At 33.3% G+C, this 18,731-nt stretch overlaps 1 protein-coding gene across 1 annotated transcript; it reads left to right on the top strand.

Moving 5' to 3' along the window:
* Positions 1–3,514: 3,514 nt before the first annotated feature.
* On the top strand, positions 3,515–18,320 carry LOC144840069 (uncharacterized). The gene is made up of 10 exons (XM_078695732.1): positions 3,515–3,784; positions 5,867–6,175; positions 6,624–6,937; positions 7,562–7,708; positions 8,354–8,642; positions 8,959–9,381; positions 9,864–10,054; positions 12,290–12,497; positions 13,774–13,863; positions 16,131–18,320. Exons 2-10 carry the CDS (start codon positions 5,902–5,904, stop codon positions 16,325–16,327), a joined length of 2,133 nt encoding a protein of 710 aa, XP_078551858.1. The 5' UTR covers positions 3,515–3,784; positions 5,867–5,901; the 3' UTR covers positions 16,328–18,320.
* The last annotated feature ends 411 nt before the right edge of the window (positions 18,321–18,731 follow it).

The raw sequence follows: 18,731 nt of genomic DNA on the forward strand, positions 1-18,731 counted from the left end.
CCTTTTATTATTACTCTCACATCCGGCATTGTATACTAGATAAACGGCAATAATCTAATCTACTACTAAATGCTCATAGCAGCAATGAGGCTGGTATCCACTTAAATAGTTTCGTGATTTTAAAATACGAGTGACTACTTAAAAATGTATTAAATATTTTCGAAATGTTAAAACAGTTTAATATTTTCCAAAACTTGCAAAACAAAACAACAAAAACCATTCGTTTTAAAACAATTTTCAAAAAGCACATTACTTTATTATCTGTAAAATAAATGAAAATACAAATTATGTATAAAAGATATTCATGTTTACTTTTAATAATTCAAGTTTTCATTTAGATTCCTGGTTTTGCTTTTTAGTATCCCCATTTTACACTTTCTCTGGGAAAAAATTAGAAACAAGTGTTTCTCAACTGATTTGTGTCATATGGGGTCTATATATCCACCAAAAAAAAGTTCCAGCTCATCTGGCCTTTTGGATTTTCAAAATGGCCGCCATAAAATACAGGTTTTTGCTCATATCTCCTCTTCTACATCATGCATGGAAATGATTTTGGTGGCAAAGTGTATGTTTTGAGGGTCAAGGAATCTAAATACAGCATTTTGAAGTTCACTCAATGACCGCCATCTTGTTTTTCAAAATGGCCGCCTTAAAATACAGATTTGTGCTTATCTCAGCTTCTACATCATGTATAGACATGATTTTGGTGGCAAAATGTAGGTTTTGACGGTCAAGGAATCCAAATACAGCATTAATTTGAATTTCACCCAATGGCCGCCATTTTGAAAATCAAAATGGCTGCTATAAAATTTACAGATTTTTCCTCATATCTCAGCTTCTACATCATATGAACGTAATTTTGGTAGAAAAGTATATGTTTTGAAGGTCAAGGAATTCAAATATAGTATTTTAAAGTTCACCTAATGCCCGCCATTTTGTTTTTCAAAATGGCTGCCATAAAATTTACAGATTTGTCCTCGTACCTCAGCTTCTACATCATGTATGGAAGTGATTTTGGTGGCAATGTTTATGTTTTGAGGGTCAAGAAATATAAATACAGCTTTTTGAAGTTCACTCAATGGCCACCATTTTGATTGTCAAAATGGCCACCATAAGGTACAGGTTTTTGCTAATTTATGAGCTACTATGATTATGATTTTGCTAAGCCTATGTCTTGAAGGTTACAGAAAAAAACAAAATTCAGCTTTTGAAATACAGTTGGAAAGTGATGACGAGAATAAGTCAATATGTTGGTGATAATATATGGAAACCACAATGATTATGACCCCAGGAGATAATGTACACAAGAAGATATCAGCGATGTACTGTAACTATATCATTCGCGTGAAGAACCTAAAAATAAAATATTTTAAAAAGTTTGTTAGACGACATTTTAAGATATTTTCCAAATCCTAAAGAGAAGCATGGCCAACGTTAGTTAAGCATATTCCAATCAGATACATTATAGATAAAGCAAGTAAAGCAATTTAAAGCAACATATCTTATGTGACTGAATGGATGGTTACCTAATACACTGGGGACTAACACTACTTCACCATAACTGGTCTGGATTTATGCATGTAGGTATAATGCGATAACTGGACAAATCGACGATAGTATATGCCGATCATTTTTTTTTATCCAATTAACATGTCAACAGTTTACAATGGTACAGCCACTCTGAAAACGTATATCTAGCTGCTCATCTACCAGTCATCATAATCAGACACGGAGGAGTTTATCTTTTCAGGAGCTTTCTTGGTTATATTGGACATACTGGTGGGTTGAGGTTTTGAAGTTGTGCATAACCTACTTTAAAGAGAGCTGTATATTCTAAAGCTCTTAGAGGATGCAGCTATGTATCATATAATGATGACCCGAGATGAGGATGTACCATTTTGTCTCCAGATATAGACACAGTATAGGACAATTGACCATGATGGCCAATATGCCTGAACGACAAATTTCCATATACATACAATACAAGATGTTCCAAAAGAATGGATATCATGCAACGTGTTATAATGGTGAAGAATCAGTTTTCAGACATGAGCACAATAGAGAAAACCTTATGTATCTTGAAATTTGTCTTTCAGCATTTCCAGATATAGCCTTCCACTTTTGGCATTTTGGCCATGACCAGCTGCTGCAAATATGAAAGCATACTGTAGATGCTATATCTGAACCTGGAGCTCCCAATTGCACAATCATCCATGCCTAAAAAATTATACCATCTAATGATACAGCCACAGCTTAAATGTTCTTGATATCTTTTTCACTTTCCCAGAAAGCTCTTAAAATCTTTCGAGTTTGACGACAAATCCGGGCAGTTTTCTTTTCTCTAACTATTTGCATTACTTTACGTCACATTGGTTGATCGAAGGTTATTAGGATGGCAGATAAGCAGCTAGATTTAAACATAAATGCAGACCATTTAGGGTGACTAGTGTTGATCTCCCAGTGTATTATTATGTATTCATAAGATATGTTACTTGCTTTATCCATAAGTTGTACTTTTAACTGCAAGTTGGCCATGCTTCTCTTCATATTTGGAAAATATCTTTACATGTCTATGTAACTTCTTTAGAATATCTTGTTTATTAGTTTTTTCTCGCGAATGATAGTTACAGTACACTCTCTGGTATCTTCTTGTGTACCTCTTTGGTCGTAATCAGTATGGATCTTGTGATTAACTCACGACGTTGACATAGTAATAATGAGGATTGTGATAGCGATAGATCTCGGAGACTAGACAAAGGGGATTGTACATAAATGTTGTTATTATTATATGTTGTGCCAGTTTGATTGGGAATTTTAAAACTATTACTGTATTTAACAAACTGTATGCAAAAAAAAGCAACATCTAAAGCCAGGGAGCAGTAGCCTTCAACTATGAAGTTTGGTCCTAAATGGAATAAGAAGATCTGATCACTTTCCGACTCTGTATTTTAGAATGCTGATTTTTTATTCTGTAACACTAATCAAAACATAGACTTAGTTATCAAAATCATGTCTTCATTATGTATAAGCTACGAAATTAGCAAAACCTATATTTTATGGCGGCCATTTTGAAAAACAAAATGGTGGCCATTAAGTGAAATTTAAAAAAATGCTGTAATTGAAATCCTTGACCCTCAAAATATATACATTGCCACCAAAATCACTTCCAGTTGAGATGAGTACAAATCTGTATTTTATGGCGGCCATTTTGAAAAACAAGATGGCGGACAACTTCAGAATGCTGTATTTGGATTCATTGACCCTCAAAACATATACTTTGCCACCAAAATCATATCCATACATGATGTGGAAGCTGATATATGAGCAAAAATATGTATTTTATGGCGGCCATTTTAAAAATCCAAAATGGCGGCTTTCCCCAGGCCAGATGAGCTGGAACTTTTTTTTGGTGGATATATAGAACCTATATAACTCAAATCAGTTGAGAAACACTTGTTTCTAATTTTTTCCCAGATTGGCCCTTTTTAGACTTAAAATAGGGATACTATTTATACTTTTCGATCAGCTCACTCACAAAAAATCAGAAAGCACCACCACAGAGGGAATTCAGGAAGTAGCCAAGCCACAACAGGCGGCGGGATATGCTACACATCCGACTGGCGTACGCAGTACAATACTTGAGCTCGGCTAAAGGCATCCTCTCCTATTCTAGTGGGGGAGTCTACGGAGTACAAGCTTGGATGCGGAAAACTAATCCAGAGAGTAGTCCTCAACTAGGCCTACCACCAGCCAACCTATCTTTGGCCTAGCCTAGGAGTAGATGGTAATTGATTTAAAATCATTTTCGATCTTGAATTAGGCATAGGCCTAGGCCTAGCTAGGCCTAATAATAGGCTAGCTAGGCCTAGGCCTAGATAGTTAGGGCCTAGGCCTAGTCCCCTATATATAGGCCTAGGCTAGTAGTAGGCTAGGCCTGGCCCTCTAGGCTAGCTAAAATTTGATAAAAATAACAGGCGTAGGCCTAAGACTAGGGCATCTAACATATGGCTCGCTAGGTCTAGACGAGGCTATCCTACGACAATATATGTTGATTTAGCGCATGGATGTTTGACTATAATAAAATGCACTTGTCAATTGCATGTAGCCTAGGTATACAACCCCCGGAAGAGGTGTGTCATGGGTGCGTCATTTTTTACAAAGTTGCCGGTCTCTCACGCAAAGGCAATGCATAAATGTCAACTTTAGTCAATAATGACAGCCTGCTTTTGTTCTCAATCGAGAACAGCTAAATAAACAAGAAAAATGATGCAGGGGTGCATTAAAAAACCTAAATGTTATATCACCTCAATATAAAATGGTGTGTCAATGTCACTTTACCACAAAACACAATCATTTTTATTTATTTTGATATTATAAATTGTATAATATTACAGATTTTTTTTAGTATAAAATGTCAAAACATATAGCTACAGTTGTAGTGCAATACATCTTTTAGTTCTTTTTAACATACAAAAACATGTATGTTAATGTTCAACAATTCAACAAATGATGTAGTATTTTTTAAGTGACTGATTTATAACAAAAAAAACATATTTTGAATTTGAATATCATAAATGAATTCTGGTATCATGCTGCACTCTCAAAGCACAGGTGGTTTTTTAAACTTGTCTAGACTCTGTGCGAAGACAAAGATTAAGCAAGTTCTTGTGCATGAACTCCTGTATGCGGATGATGCTGCTATCGTTGCCCACTCCCAATCTGAATTACAGGCAGCAGCTCCTTTTCAAAGGCTTGCTCAGATTTTGGAATGTTGATCAACAGTAATCCTGGCTCAGGGTGCAGATGCAGAACCACCTAACATTTTAATTTATGGTAAACCCTTACTTAAAAGTTGTAAGAAAATTCACCTATCTCGGTTCTACAGTAAGTGACGCTAACTCACTAGATGTTGAGCTAGATACACATATTGGAAAAGCAGCAACCACTTTTGGAAGACTTTGTGCTCGTGATTGGAACAACCATAACCTTACCATCAAATTGAAGACTCACATCTACATTGCATGTGTGCTAAGTGTCCAGTTATATTGCTCAGAGTCCTGGACCATGTATTGTCATCAGGAGAAAAGACTAAACTCTTTTCACTTTCGCTGTCTGCGCTCTATCTTAGGTGTTTCTTGGCGTGATCGTGTACCCAATAGTGCTGTGTTGTCAATTACTGGTACAAATGATATATTTACGATGCTTAGAAAACGGCGCTTACGCTGGTCTGGTCATGTTATTCGGCAGGAAGATTACCGTCTACCAAAAAATATTTTCTACGGTGAACAGGCTGACTAACCTCGACAACTCGGACGTCCAAAACTCTGTTTTAAAGATGTTATTAAGCGTGATCTGTTTTCTTTTAATATTCCCACTGGTTCTTGGGAAACTCTCACCTCCAATTGAACATCCTGGCGTTCTAAATTGGTAACTGGTCACCAATTATCTACCAATGCTTATGTTGCTGAATGTGAAAGGCTTTGCAGTATTCGTCGCCAACAGAGTAGTTAAAAACCTAAATAATGTTTTGGACCTGAGGTTATCGTCTGTCATGACGGGATTGGGCCATAATACCTTGATTTAAATTTTACACGGAATGCAAACCATGCACATCAATTTTGGTTGAGGGTAAAGTAGATTTTCTAAAGTACTGAACCTTAATTGCTCATATAGAAACATGTGACCATTTGGAAAAAAATATTTACCTGGAAAAAGGTACTGGAGCGCCAATATTTTCAGTTACATAATGATACAATTATCTACAATGATACAACTAACTATACTAAATGTGTTGATTATGTTTAATATTAAGGCTAGTTTTTCAATAATAGCTAATTTAATAATTAAAGTGTTTGTTTTGTTGTAGATTAAATAGATCTGTGATTGCTGTAGAAGGCAAGGATGGCTGATATTGAAACAGACGCTTTTGCATCAAATACTGGCATAGGAACAATAAATAGCAATGATTATGCGCAGTTGGAGAATAGAAATATGCAACTAGAAAAAGAAAATAAAGCATTAAAGGAAGTGTTAAAAGAATTGAAAGAAAACTGTCAAAGCATTCTTCAAAAGTCAAAGGATAGAAAATGTTATGAAGATGTTATGAAAATGTTTTCAAAGTTGAATTTAGATGCAGAAGACAATAGTCTGAAACAGAAGAACATTGAAATAAAAAGTATGTGCAGTACATATAATGTAGTATTATGTATATTGTTTTCAATTTCATGACGATAGTAACTTCCAACTTCGCCATTGTTTGTTGTATTTATAATTAATAAAAACTAACTACAGTAGGCCTATACTGTATTTTCATTAACATTTCAGAAGGTTAGGTTCAGGTTTAAGGTGTTGGATAATGGGAACTGTGCACTTAAGTTAAAACAGTATGAAAAGGCAAATACAACAAACATCACTACTAATGAATATTGTTTTCTGACTGTTTTACTTTACTGTTGTGATTTACCTCTATTGAGATCCAGCCACTTGTACCCACAGCCTTGCCTTTTTTTCAGATATTTTATTTTGGATTTATAATATCTCTTAAGATTGATAGACTGAATGGAATTTGAATCATTTAGTACCTTTTGTAAAATCCAACATTCAATAAAATCTTTCAATTTCAGACAAGCCAACATCATTTTCATCTGGATTGTCAACACAGGCTAGTATAGATGGCTGTAGTTTATTAGCTCATCCAGAATCTGAATACAGGTCACCTTCACCAAATAATCCAACACCATTACCACAGACAGGTACTAGGGTGACAGATCTAAGTAAAGCCCAACCAAAATCAACTCCATGCGAACATCCAGAATCTCAAATATCACAACCCCATTCTAGTGCTGTTCCAACCTGCCCACCAGAAGATTCTCCAGACAGCAGGCAAGCAAGGACAACTGAAGGGCCAGCACAAATGGCTTTAGCAGGAGATGAGCCAGTAAGTGTAAAAACATTTTAAAAGATTATGAATATGAGGAATAACCTGAAAGTTTTAATCAGTCAATATGCGACTGCTATGTACAAAGGTAGACAAAGCAGAGACATGCAAATAGAAATTTCGAATATAAATAGAATTTTCCAAGATGAATATTGCTAGCTTAACTTCTAGTTTGTAACTAACATTGAGTTCAGTTGATCGTACAATAGGAAGTTTATTGGAGACATGATCAGTCCTTTATTTCCAGCAAAGGTGGCTATATTATTGTCATAATATTAAAAATAGATAGTAGGTTAGGCCTAAAGGCTTTCCAGGCTGCCTTGGTAAACTCGTATTTGGACTACTACTAGGTGTTATAATGAACACCATAGTTTTATGTTTAATTTCTTTGTTAAATGCTAATTAATGTTCTTTTTAATAATACAAAAATATATACTGTATACTGTAGTATAGTAAAAGTATAATTACAGTCAACTCTTCCAAAACCAAACAAATATTGTGCTGACCCAAAGAGTCTATTTTTCCAAAAATTTGGAATTGCAGTGCAACAAATTTTACACATAGTAATATAAGTTAATCTGGGTGTACTTTATTTCTTTAATATTAAATGTTGTACTTTTAAAGAGCTCATTGATGTCACATGAGCCAAAACAGGAGACATCAGCACATGGTAATACAAGCAACACCCTTACTATGGGCATTCCTAATCCTACCAATTCATCAACTCTTCAGTCAACGTCAGGTAACAAACAAGATCAGCCAGTGCCAAAAGTAAGTTGAACAACCAGCATGTTAAATAGATAATATGACCCAACAATACAACACTCACTTCTGGCAACTTGTACAATTTATACCATTATAGAAAATAGAAATATAAAAATGTTTGGACTTAATGGATGTGCTAGAAAATCTAGTGATGAGTTTCAACAAGTTTAGATTGGGTGAGAAAAATAAAAATAACACAGCATTTTCAATTACCAAAGTTGTCTTAAGTTAGTGCTACTGTATGTTTTTTTTTGTTTTTTACCATATTTAATGAGGGTGATCCATCCAGCAATTGCTGATCATTAGGGACCCTTAGAGGTTCACAAGACAAACATATACACAAGATGCTCTACATAAACATAAAGTCTTTGGGAGTGGAGTTGTAATTTTGTCCTTAGAAAAAATCCTGACATGTGATGGGACTTGGAGTGGTAGCTAAGCATCATAACCACCAAGCCAAAACTCCACTCAATGTTAAAATTATGCTAGGTTGTTTGAAGGCTTTAATATAAGTTTTAGGCTGGGTTTAAAATATTTGACACAGTTTAGAAATTGTGCTTTGTTGTCAGGGATTTTTTTATAAATGTTATTCTTGCTTCCAATCCATTGTTACTTTACTTTAAAACATCATTTTTATAAACTTTTTTTCAGTCAAAATTGGTTACCGACGGAATGATTTTGTTTTTGAAAAAAAAAGTTGTAAAAAGTTACAAGGATTTTGCCAGAGCGCTTGCATTTGATAGTAATGAGATTTATGTGATGGAGAATAAAGAACGTGATCTTGAAGAGCTTCCATATTTGATCATGGAAAGATGGCGTGAGAAAACAGGAGCTGGTGCCACACCTGACAATTTGATAAACGCTTTGGAATCTATAGAACGTAATGATGTCGTAATTGATTTTTGTCATCGATTCAACTTAATAAATCCCAAGAATTCTGGTAAATATCTTCTTTAATTTATGTCTAAAGCTCACTCTACACTATCAAACTGACATAAAAGTGTGATGTGCCCAAATATGGTAGTGATATGATGTCATCGTGTCCATGGGCACATCACAGTTTTTGTATAGACAGATCTTAAGATTGTTTTTGGTTTAAGAGTAGTGAAAAACAAACATTTATTCTGCCATATGTTTGTAATACTGAAAGTTCTCTTTGTGTTTTAAATCATAGATCATAAAAAAATAGCTAAAAAATTGTACACAATGCAATTTTCTGAAAAGTCTAATTTATGATGGGCGAAAACTCTTTTTAGGCACATCCGGTAATGTAATAACTCAGAAGACGAAAGGAACAGGTCAGAACGTACAGATGCAGTATTTACAAAACCAGTTTGTACAAAACCAACACTCTCAACCAAACCAGCCAAACTATCGACCTCCTCCTCAACAATCATTTGGTGCACCTATTCAGCAGCAACCTAGTGTTCAAGGTGTTCATAATCAGAAAGAGCCTGGTATGCATGTCATTGATGGACATTTCGAACATGGGCCTCCAAAGTCTGCATTTCATTCTAGTCCAAAACAGATAAGAATTCTTCCAATAAAAGAGGAACATTACCGTCGTCCTATTCAGACAGAACCTGTTGTCCAAACACATGTTGATGAGGAAACTACCAAACCAGTAATGAATACTAAACCACATGATCGAAATCCCATCCCTATAAATGCTTCAGATAGTAAGTTAAAAGCATTTCCTTTTTGTTTTTCTATAACTGCATACACATTTTTGTTAAATCTAGAAACTAGTTTAGCCCTGTATCAGCTGAACCTCTCATAAGTTACCACTCGTAAGCAGACAATTTACCCAGATCTGAATTCAATAACAAAAGTTCATTAAAGTCAATATTTGTGTAATGCTATTAAAATACACTTTATATTAGTTAAAATGAATGACACACATAATTGAAAATACTAGAAGTTCATGAATCTGTTCGGTAATAAGTATGGTATTAAAATAAAACAAAGAAATAAAAATAAAAAACCCAAATCGAATGTTCTTAAACAATTAAGAATCATTTGCATAAAACATTAGGCATTATCTTGAAATTAAAATAAGTTGCAAAGTACAGTAATTATTTGTAGAAAAGGGTTTGAATTATCTGATACCATAATAATGCCTACAATGATATTAATACTTGACATTTGTGTTTTCAACTAGGAAGCTTAGGGGCAAGTAAATCATCATTTGAGTTGTTTTTCGAAGGTTTTATGAAAAGTGAAAAAAACAAAGCCTGTAGAGATTTAAAAAAAGGATTAGATAAGTTAAAGAACTTCAAACAAGATTACATAAGGTACATGACAGATGAAATTGACGAGTGGGATGAAAAACAACGCAAACAGTTTCAATCAGTAAGTTTTAAATGTTGCTATTTAAAATTAGAAGTATTGACCAAAAACTCTATTGTAGAGGCAACCATAATGATCCCGGCTATTCTTGAATACAATTTTACACGCCTAATAAAAAAAACACAATGTCTATATGATAGTTCAGCTATGTGTCACAATCTTCTATAATATAATAGCACTAAGCCAAAATTTGTTCCTCTATCTCCTCTTAAACCGCAAGTCCGATATTAACGCCGTTCGAGGTGGGGTACCTTTATGCATTAGTCTATATTAGAACGGAAAATTTGTACGAAAAATGTGTTTTTTAGGCCAATTTCTATGCAACTGCTGAACGCCGTTATTGGTAATCATCGGCCATTTTCCTACGTCACAATTAGATCACTCGGGTCATTAGCGATATCGAGACAGCAGCACATGTGATCAGCACAGCTGCAGTTATATAATAGTGTAGCGGCAATGCTGCCTTGCACCATTTAATTTCATATGAAAACCGGGGCGTTAAGTACAAAACTGTATTCTTGCTCATGTTTCTACCTCATGCACACCGCTCCTGCCAAACATAAGATTGTGTACCCTTTTTATTTACCATTTTTCCAAATGCAGTGATACCACTAGGCTAGGTTATGTTTCTTACTATTTCTAAGCTGCTAACTGCTAGTCACAATATAATATTTATACATTCAATCAATCAATCAATTACCTGTATACAAATGTTTATCAATGCCATGGGGCAAATTATTTCATAAGGTGAGAGATGAAACTACAGTATAATATAACCTTATTTACCATTGAAAGAATATAAAACATTTATTATTTGTTTATATTACATAGCCTATGTAAATACGTGAACGTGATTGGTTGAAACTGCGTCACATGACTACCGCTGCGAGGATCGTAAATCGTATATATCCTCGAGAACGATGATATTGACCGATTAATTTTCGCGTAATTATCGTGTCCCCTGTCATTAAACATATACATTCTCGAGTTCGATGATATTGACTGTGTAATTTTCGTGTGGCAACACTCGCGTTTGCCGATAAATAAACAAAAGTCATCTACTGGATTTGAACTCGGGTGGAATTGTCACTCCACCATCGCAAGACAACGCTTCCACCGTTGCGCCACGCAGCTTGCTTGAAGAAATTATTCATCTAAACTATTTAAACTATGCATACATAGCGCCCTCATTTGTTATTAGTCCTCCCTAAATGTGATGAAACACCGTTTGTGATTGGTCAATACTCACGGTAGTAACCTAGTAACTACGCGCTGAACATCCGGTGATTCGGCTAGCTCCTCGAAGAGAAGACGATGAATTGTTTATTCGGCCTACCTGATTATAATATTATTATTAATAGGCTTATTGATGGAAATTCTTCTGTTAATTTAAACGACCTAGGCCTAAGTGAATATTTTATTGCCAAGGAATCATTAATTAGTAATTATCTGTATATTATTCTTCGTCTAGGCAGGAGGCTTGTTTACATACAATACAAATACTATCTATAGAATAGGAGGCCTAGCCTAGCTTCACCAGCAGACTTGTTCTTGGCTATATAATATAACAGATATTGCCTTTTATATCGGTTAAATATAAGATTTGACATCCCCTTGGGAATGATATTATGTTCTCGGGGAATATATATTTCCCTCAGCTGGCGCTTCGGGAAATATATTCCCTCGAACATAATATCATTCCCTCGGGGATGTCAAATCTTATATTTAACCTCTAAGCAGTCAATATCTGTATAATAACACACCTACTGTGAATTATGTGGACAACCGAACAACATACTGTATTCCTAGACCTAGTTCTTAGAATAAAGATAAACTAGCGGTATAGAAAAAATCGGCAAGCAACTCTGAAACTAGACTAATTCTGTTTTTTTAAGACGATTTCACATCTTGTATTGTTGTTAATTAATAAAAATCCTACAAATGATCTAAATCTAATTTAAGTGCTTTTTGATCTAAATTAGTACATTTATCGCTCTCCAAAAATGTTATTGTTTATATGTCAAAGCCAAGCAAAAGGCGGCCCTTTGGGATTTCCATCTATGCATTTTTTTCCCTAAAAAAAAACCCGATTGCAATGAGTTTATAGTAAACACCATGTGAGCCACAATCATCCAATCAAATAACAAGAATATATTTAGGTTAATATGGGTTATGTGTCCTTTTTCACAGTAGTCATTCAAATACATGACAGTGTACATTTTTGCCATTTTTTCTCAGAGTTTGAAATCAAATTTAAAAGTCTCAAATGTTCTGGAAAAGTGGATAGACATAAGTTTTCCTGGAAGTCCAAAGTTATCGGGCAAAGATGAGAGGAAGGAGAAATTTCAAGATTTTGTCCGCACTCTGCGTCGTGTTAAGGAAAAATCTGATGGGAGAGAAGATGTGGTTGTAGAAATGCGCAAACATATTATTGTTGGCATTGTTGGTAAGCATTCATTTTTTTCAGCCAAAATACCTTACTATTTAGAGCCATTTTCTTTGCCTTCTGGGGCAGCTATAATTATGGGATAGCTAGCATTAGGTTGAGGGTGAAATTTTTATTGGAAACATGGAAGCTACAATATTTCAAAAGTGTTTAGAAATATCTATTAAAAACTAAATAATTGTTCTACAAATATTATCATTTGGATTATATGTTTATCATATCTAATCAAGTGAAAAGCCAAATTACTCTCCTGAGCAGTCTTGTAGCAGGCAAGCTATAGACTATAGATGTTGATATGATGCTGAGTTTGTACAGTGGTGTGTGACCAGCATGTCACGAGTGGTGGTTGGTGATCAAACCAAAATGTAACCATATTGAAATGCTCAAAGCTTGGAAGGCATTGCAAAGTCTGTTGACAGTTGGAAGTACTGTATGTCACAGAGCAACACAATCATTGAAAATTAAATCTAAAAGTTCTACACAAATGAAAAAGTCCAATCGCTTATATAGCATCCATTCTCGAAAATCAATCAAAATTATTTGACATATTTGATTTTTTTTTATTTATAGATTTCATAACTAAAAAAAAATACAAATATTAGGTATACATCATTAAGCAGGAAATTTAATAAAGAATTCTTATTTTTAGAAACATATTTTCAACACAAATTCAGTTCAGTTCCATCTTTTTCATCAATATTTATTTCATAACAGTTTATCCCAACATTTTTGTTATGACATTTGTAAAATGGTGAATTTCTCTTGGGCCTTAGAGGTCATGTTAAAAATTTGTTCTGGATAACTTGATACAATAGACTTAAATAAAAATCATTGAAAAGTATGCAATAAAAAAAAAATACAAAAAGAAATCAAAGCCTGGTTTGTGTTTAATACCCGATTAATTGTTAAACATTCTTCTCTACCATGTTTATTATGTTTAGGTATTCACAATGTTATACTGTACTAGAGTGGCCCTCCTCAGTGAACAATTTTAAATGATACAGTAAAATATAGTTCTTTTCACTTTGTATGTTCTGCATTGTTATCGTATTTCAAAATATACTATTTTAAACAATTTTGTCTACATTTTTTATAATTCAATTCATGTATTTAATAACAAGTTTGTAAGATCACTTTAAAATCACTCTTACAATGCTTTATAATTGTATTCATGTTATTGTAAAATTCAATCAATTTTCATTTTTACCTTTTTGTTTAAATGACAATAAATTCTATCGTATCGTAAATCTAAATGAATATTTCTGTTTTTTTTTAGGTACCCAAGCACATCCAAGTACAAATTATACAGATCTGCCTTATGGTGTTCGCTTTAATGTATCCAGAGAACTTAATATGCTTGATGATAGTAAGTCAAATTTCTTTCCAGCTATTTTTCAAAAGACGGTAAAAGCATTGAGTAAAACGATAAAAATAGACAGCAATAAATCTAGTTTAAGTACAGATGTTGCTTGATAGTTTTAATTTCTATCTCTTACAGCATGCTCTTGACATTATTTTATCCTACTAATTGTTTTCTGAATGTTATGCCACCAAATTGGTTGGGTAATTTTACGTATCTCCTCCGAAACCGCTGAATGGTACATGCTTACATTTGGCACACTGATGTTTCTTGATGGGCCGCACAAAATAGGCTATATCACTTTTCTGACTTTTAAGGATAAACACTAAAAAAAGGCAAACAAATAACAGTAATTTGACGTCTCGGCAGCCATGTTTCGCAAGACGTCACATCTCTGTTGTGTACCGCAATGGCCGGATCTACAAATACCATGCTGAGCCGCAAAATTAAACAGTGTTTAGTCTCAGCAGCCGGCCAACCGTATCGACTGATCGCGTTGTTGAAGTTTTAATTACTTACACTTATCCTTGGAAAATAATGACTCAGTGAGTAAAACGCTGTGACCAGCTTAGTACAGTTCGAATTCGTAAAATAGGTATCACCGCTTAAAGCAAAAAATCAAAACTAGACCACAATTTGATTACAGAAGTAGCAAAAAAGATAAAAAAGCTCCCACAAAAAAAATCCCGCAATTACCAAAAGCAATTAGTAATGTGTTTAGGTCGTGTTTACGCAGAAATGTATTTTTAATTTTTTTTTATTCTACCTATAGATAAATTGGACTTATTGCATACACATCACTATTTCTGAGCATAATTTAAAAAAAGCTCTTGCACAGAAAACACTCAAAATATATAGTTTTGTATTTTATTTATACTTTAATTTCGACTACCACCACCATGTGCACTTTTGTTATAAGCAGCTGTACTTTTATTATTGCAAATATAATTTTATTAATTACCAATTCATATTTTATCATTGAAATGTTTTAAACTGCTGACAGATTGACAGAGTTCAACGTTCCCTTTCATAAATGTTGTCATTTTCTGAGGCGCACCCTTGATTAATATTCACACAGCACCATTTTCTTTTGGCTGATCATTTGGGACCCTCAGAACAGATACAATATACAAAAAACAACAAGAACAGAAAAGTAAAAGAAAAAAATAAAATTAATTACATAAGACTAAAAATAATAAGAAAATTTGAAAAATAGAAAATAACTGAAATGTTAAATTAAGCAAAATATAAAATATATATATATAAACAAAAATTTATATCTACTATTTTACAATTAAAATCTGGAAAAGGATTACATAGTTTTGAGAAAAGTCATAAGTCTAGTTTTGAAAGAGGAAAAGGATAAGGAATTGCGGATAGATAGAGGAAGATCATTGTAGAAATGAGGGGCCTTGTAACTGAAAGAGAGTTTGAAAATTTCAAGAGTAGGTTTAGGAATGTGAAGATTTCCTTTTGAGATTTGACGAGTGGTCATTCTCCCATTGGCCGTAATTTTAGTGAGGAGATGGCATAAGCCTTGAGGAGCAAGAAGATTTAGGGTTTTGAAAGTAAGACAACCAAGTTGGTAGTTGAGTCTTTTCTGAAGAGGAATGGTATGGGCTAGTCTAAAGTGATCATCATAGAGGTGGGACATAGGATTAAGTTTGAGAATAATGCGTAGGGCTCTGTTTTGGATTTTTTGTAGTTTACTAGAGAGGTTAGTATTAGAGTTGGAACCCCAGACTGAGCAGCAGTAATCAAAGCGGGAAAGAAATAAAGCATTATAGAGGAGAAGACATGTCGACTGGTTGACAAATTTAGAGGTGCGAGCAAGAAGGAAGTTAGTTGAGTTTAGTTTTTTACATAAAGCAGAAGTGTGCGATTTCCAATTAAGAGTGTTATCAATTATAATTCCAAGGTGTTTGTAAGATGTGACTGAGCTGATAGGAGTATTTTCAATGTTGAGATTTATGCTATTAGTAGTTGTTTTTAGTTTGTGTGAGGAACCAATTAACATAGATTTAGTTTTTTGGACATTAAGTGAAAGTTTGTTAGCATTGAGCCACAAAGAAAGGTGAGTAAGAGTCATATTTAGTTTTTGCTCGATGAGGGGTAAAGATGTGTTACTGAAATATATATATATATAATAGTGTCTATTGCTACTACTGTAGTATATTATTATGCTAATAGTAGTGTTATTATATTATACATAATTTGATTGTGAAACCTGGATCTGCTCCCTGAATGTCATGCTGCTCTTTTTTTTTTTATAGGCACAGGAAATGGATGTAGCAGAATAGCTACATTACTTGAAATTGAACCCAATCTGGTTCGGTACCTGGCGTCTCGACCTGAGCCAGGTCATCAAGTGCTCCGCTCATGGGAAACGCAATCGGGAGCTACAGTTGAAAAGCTGTATGAGGTTTTATTGAAATGTGATATACGTATTGCCGTGGAATCTTTGGAATAAAGTCAATTGTGTATCAATTTCCTAATTAAACAACAATTTTTGAACTGTGGCCAAAATAGATATTATATAATATTATATAAAACATGCTAAATAAATTCCTGTCATTTTATTGGAGGATTGTGGGTCACATGGCGTGCAATAGTACGCACTATTAAACGATCGTTTAATAGTACTTTTTAAACATTTTTGTGTACGGAAAAAAAAAAATGTCTTGCTGATGAAAAAAAAATCTAGTGTACAAATTACTATGAAATACAACAGTGCCATCAGTTGTCTTTCATTCAAAAAGGCATATTAAAATTAGCTTTAGATCGTTTTTAGAATTTTGATTAATTAATGGGGACATCCCTTGAAGACATGGAATCGTTGGAAAAAAACATAATTAGGCTATATATGAGTTCCAGTTGCCTGTCAAAGTTTCGTATTGCTGCAGCCTAGCTGGGCCTAGGCCTGTTAGTATTAGGCTAGGCCTAGGATTGTTTGGTCGTTTGTTGACATAATTAACACTAGAGTAGGTGTGTTTATAATATCCATATAAATAATAATATAATTATTAAAAACCAAATGTTACTGTTTTTTAGTGAACATGAATCAAATGTAGGCCTTGGCTAGGCCTACCTTTTATTTGATTCAAATGACAGGAATCTATTTAGATGTTATATAAAACAAATAATGAATGTTTTATATTTGTGTAATGGTACAAATAATGGCATTTGATGAATGATGAAAGGTTATATTTCAACTTGGCTCGTTGGCCATGTTGAAATATAACTTTTCATCATTCACCTCATACCATTATTTGTACCATTACACTCGTAAACATTCATTATTTGTATAATATTCTACATTTATGTCAATGTTATTGTTGTAAACTGTGGCCTGATATTGCTGATTGATTCCAAACTCTGTGCATGCAAGGCCCAAATTTATCAAACTAGATTAGCAAAAACAATAGTTTATATTCACTGATTTTTTAAAATAGACCCAAGGAAATATTAAATATAAATGTCTACTTTGATAAATAAAGCATTTAGTTTTTTCATTTAAGCACTTTTCTAACTATATAATGGTAATTAAATTCCATCCTCCAGTGGTACAGTAGTACAGTAGGTATTAACTGTTTGGCCATTAACACTATCTGGATGGGTTAGGGTTAGGAAAAACTGTATGATAAATATCAATATTCATAAATTATTAAACACTGTGCATTTTCAGTAAATTATTCAAAATTCATGTGATATCAGTTCATTGCCTCTCATCAGGAGTGTCAAGATGTATATATAAAGTTTTGTTTGCTCATTGTTTTTTATCTAGTGAGAGGAATTAGAGGACACTCTATAACAATGTATTGTTTAAAAGAAACCCAAGATTTGTTAGCATGTTGTGTGTACAGCACCAACTAGATAGTGGTATTTTGTGATAAAGAGTTATCTAAGAAATAAATATTAAAACTCAACATATTAAATAAATTTGTTACAATATGTACCATTGTTTATCATAATATTCTGTCATCTGAACAAGTGAAACTAAACTGTCCGCCTTACAACATGTTTTAAATTTAATATATAGTACTGTAGTTATGCTTTATTAGAATTATTGTAATATGTATAGCTGCTGTTTTATTACATTTCGAACACTAAATAGAATAGTGAAGAAAAGTATTGGTATTGACAACATGTCCCAGGCAGAATGTATAATTTATGGTGAGGGAAAGTGAACATAGCTTCTGTTAAATTATGTTACACTTTTGAAATATATTTCATATTTTACTAACACATGTTACTAAATTTAAACATATTGGACTCTGTCTAGTGTAATTCTATTTTCCCATTATTTGATAATTTACCATGTATTATAATTATACTCAGATTATTCATTGTGAAAGAGAAATATTAAGTACATGATCAGTATGTTGTAATAATAAAGTATAACAAATATTTGTTATATTATGCTTGTGTGTACATTTGAAAAATTGTAAATATTTAGTCTATATGCATTCAGTATATATTAAATAATACTGTAATGAAATTAAATTTAAAAACTGATGTACTGGTATAGCAATAAATTGGTTGCTATAAATGGAATATAAATGGTCTAAAACTATTATTTAAAAATAAAGAATTTGGAGGCTATATTTTGTCAATTGAATGGAATAATATACAGTATTTAACTTGCCTTTGAATGAGTTGTAGGCCTATATTGTCTGTGACCCTAGTACTTCACTTTTTGAATTGTCAAGATTTCTAATCTGGTGGAGACCACATCATTAGGTGTTAATAAGGACAATGGTGATACAAATCTTTTTAGTCTTGTACATAGAGAAATAAAGATGTGGCTGTTTATTTAAAAATGATAATAATTTAATATATATTAAGCCATATAAACTGTCAATTTTGTAATCTTC

Source organism: Antedon bifida, chromosome 4 (genome assembly GCF_963402885.1).
Source record: "Antedon bifida chromosome 4, ecAntBifi1.1, whole genome shotgun sequence".
Classification (NCBI taxonomy): Eukaryota; Metazoa; Echinodermata; class Crinoidea; order Comatulida; family Antedonidae; genus Antedon; species Antedon bifida.

Bases quoted from the DNA above. Each gene is read 5' to 3' on its own strand.
- LOC144840069 (XM_078695732.1), top strand. From the start codon at position 5,902: ATGGCTGATATTGAAACAGACGCTTTTGCATCAAATACTGGCATAGGA. The intron at 8,643-8,958 runs GTAAATATCTTC...AACTCTTTTTAG, and splicing joins AATAAATCCCAAGAATTCTG to GCACATCCGGTAATGTAATA. The intron at 10,055-12,289 runs GTAAGTTTTAAA...ATTTTTTCTCAG, and splicing joins AACGCAAACAGTTTCAATCA to AGTTTGAAATCAAATTTAAA.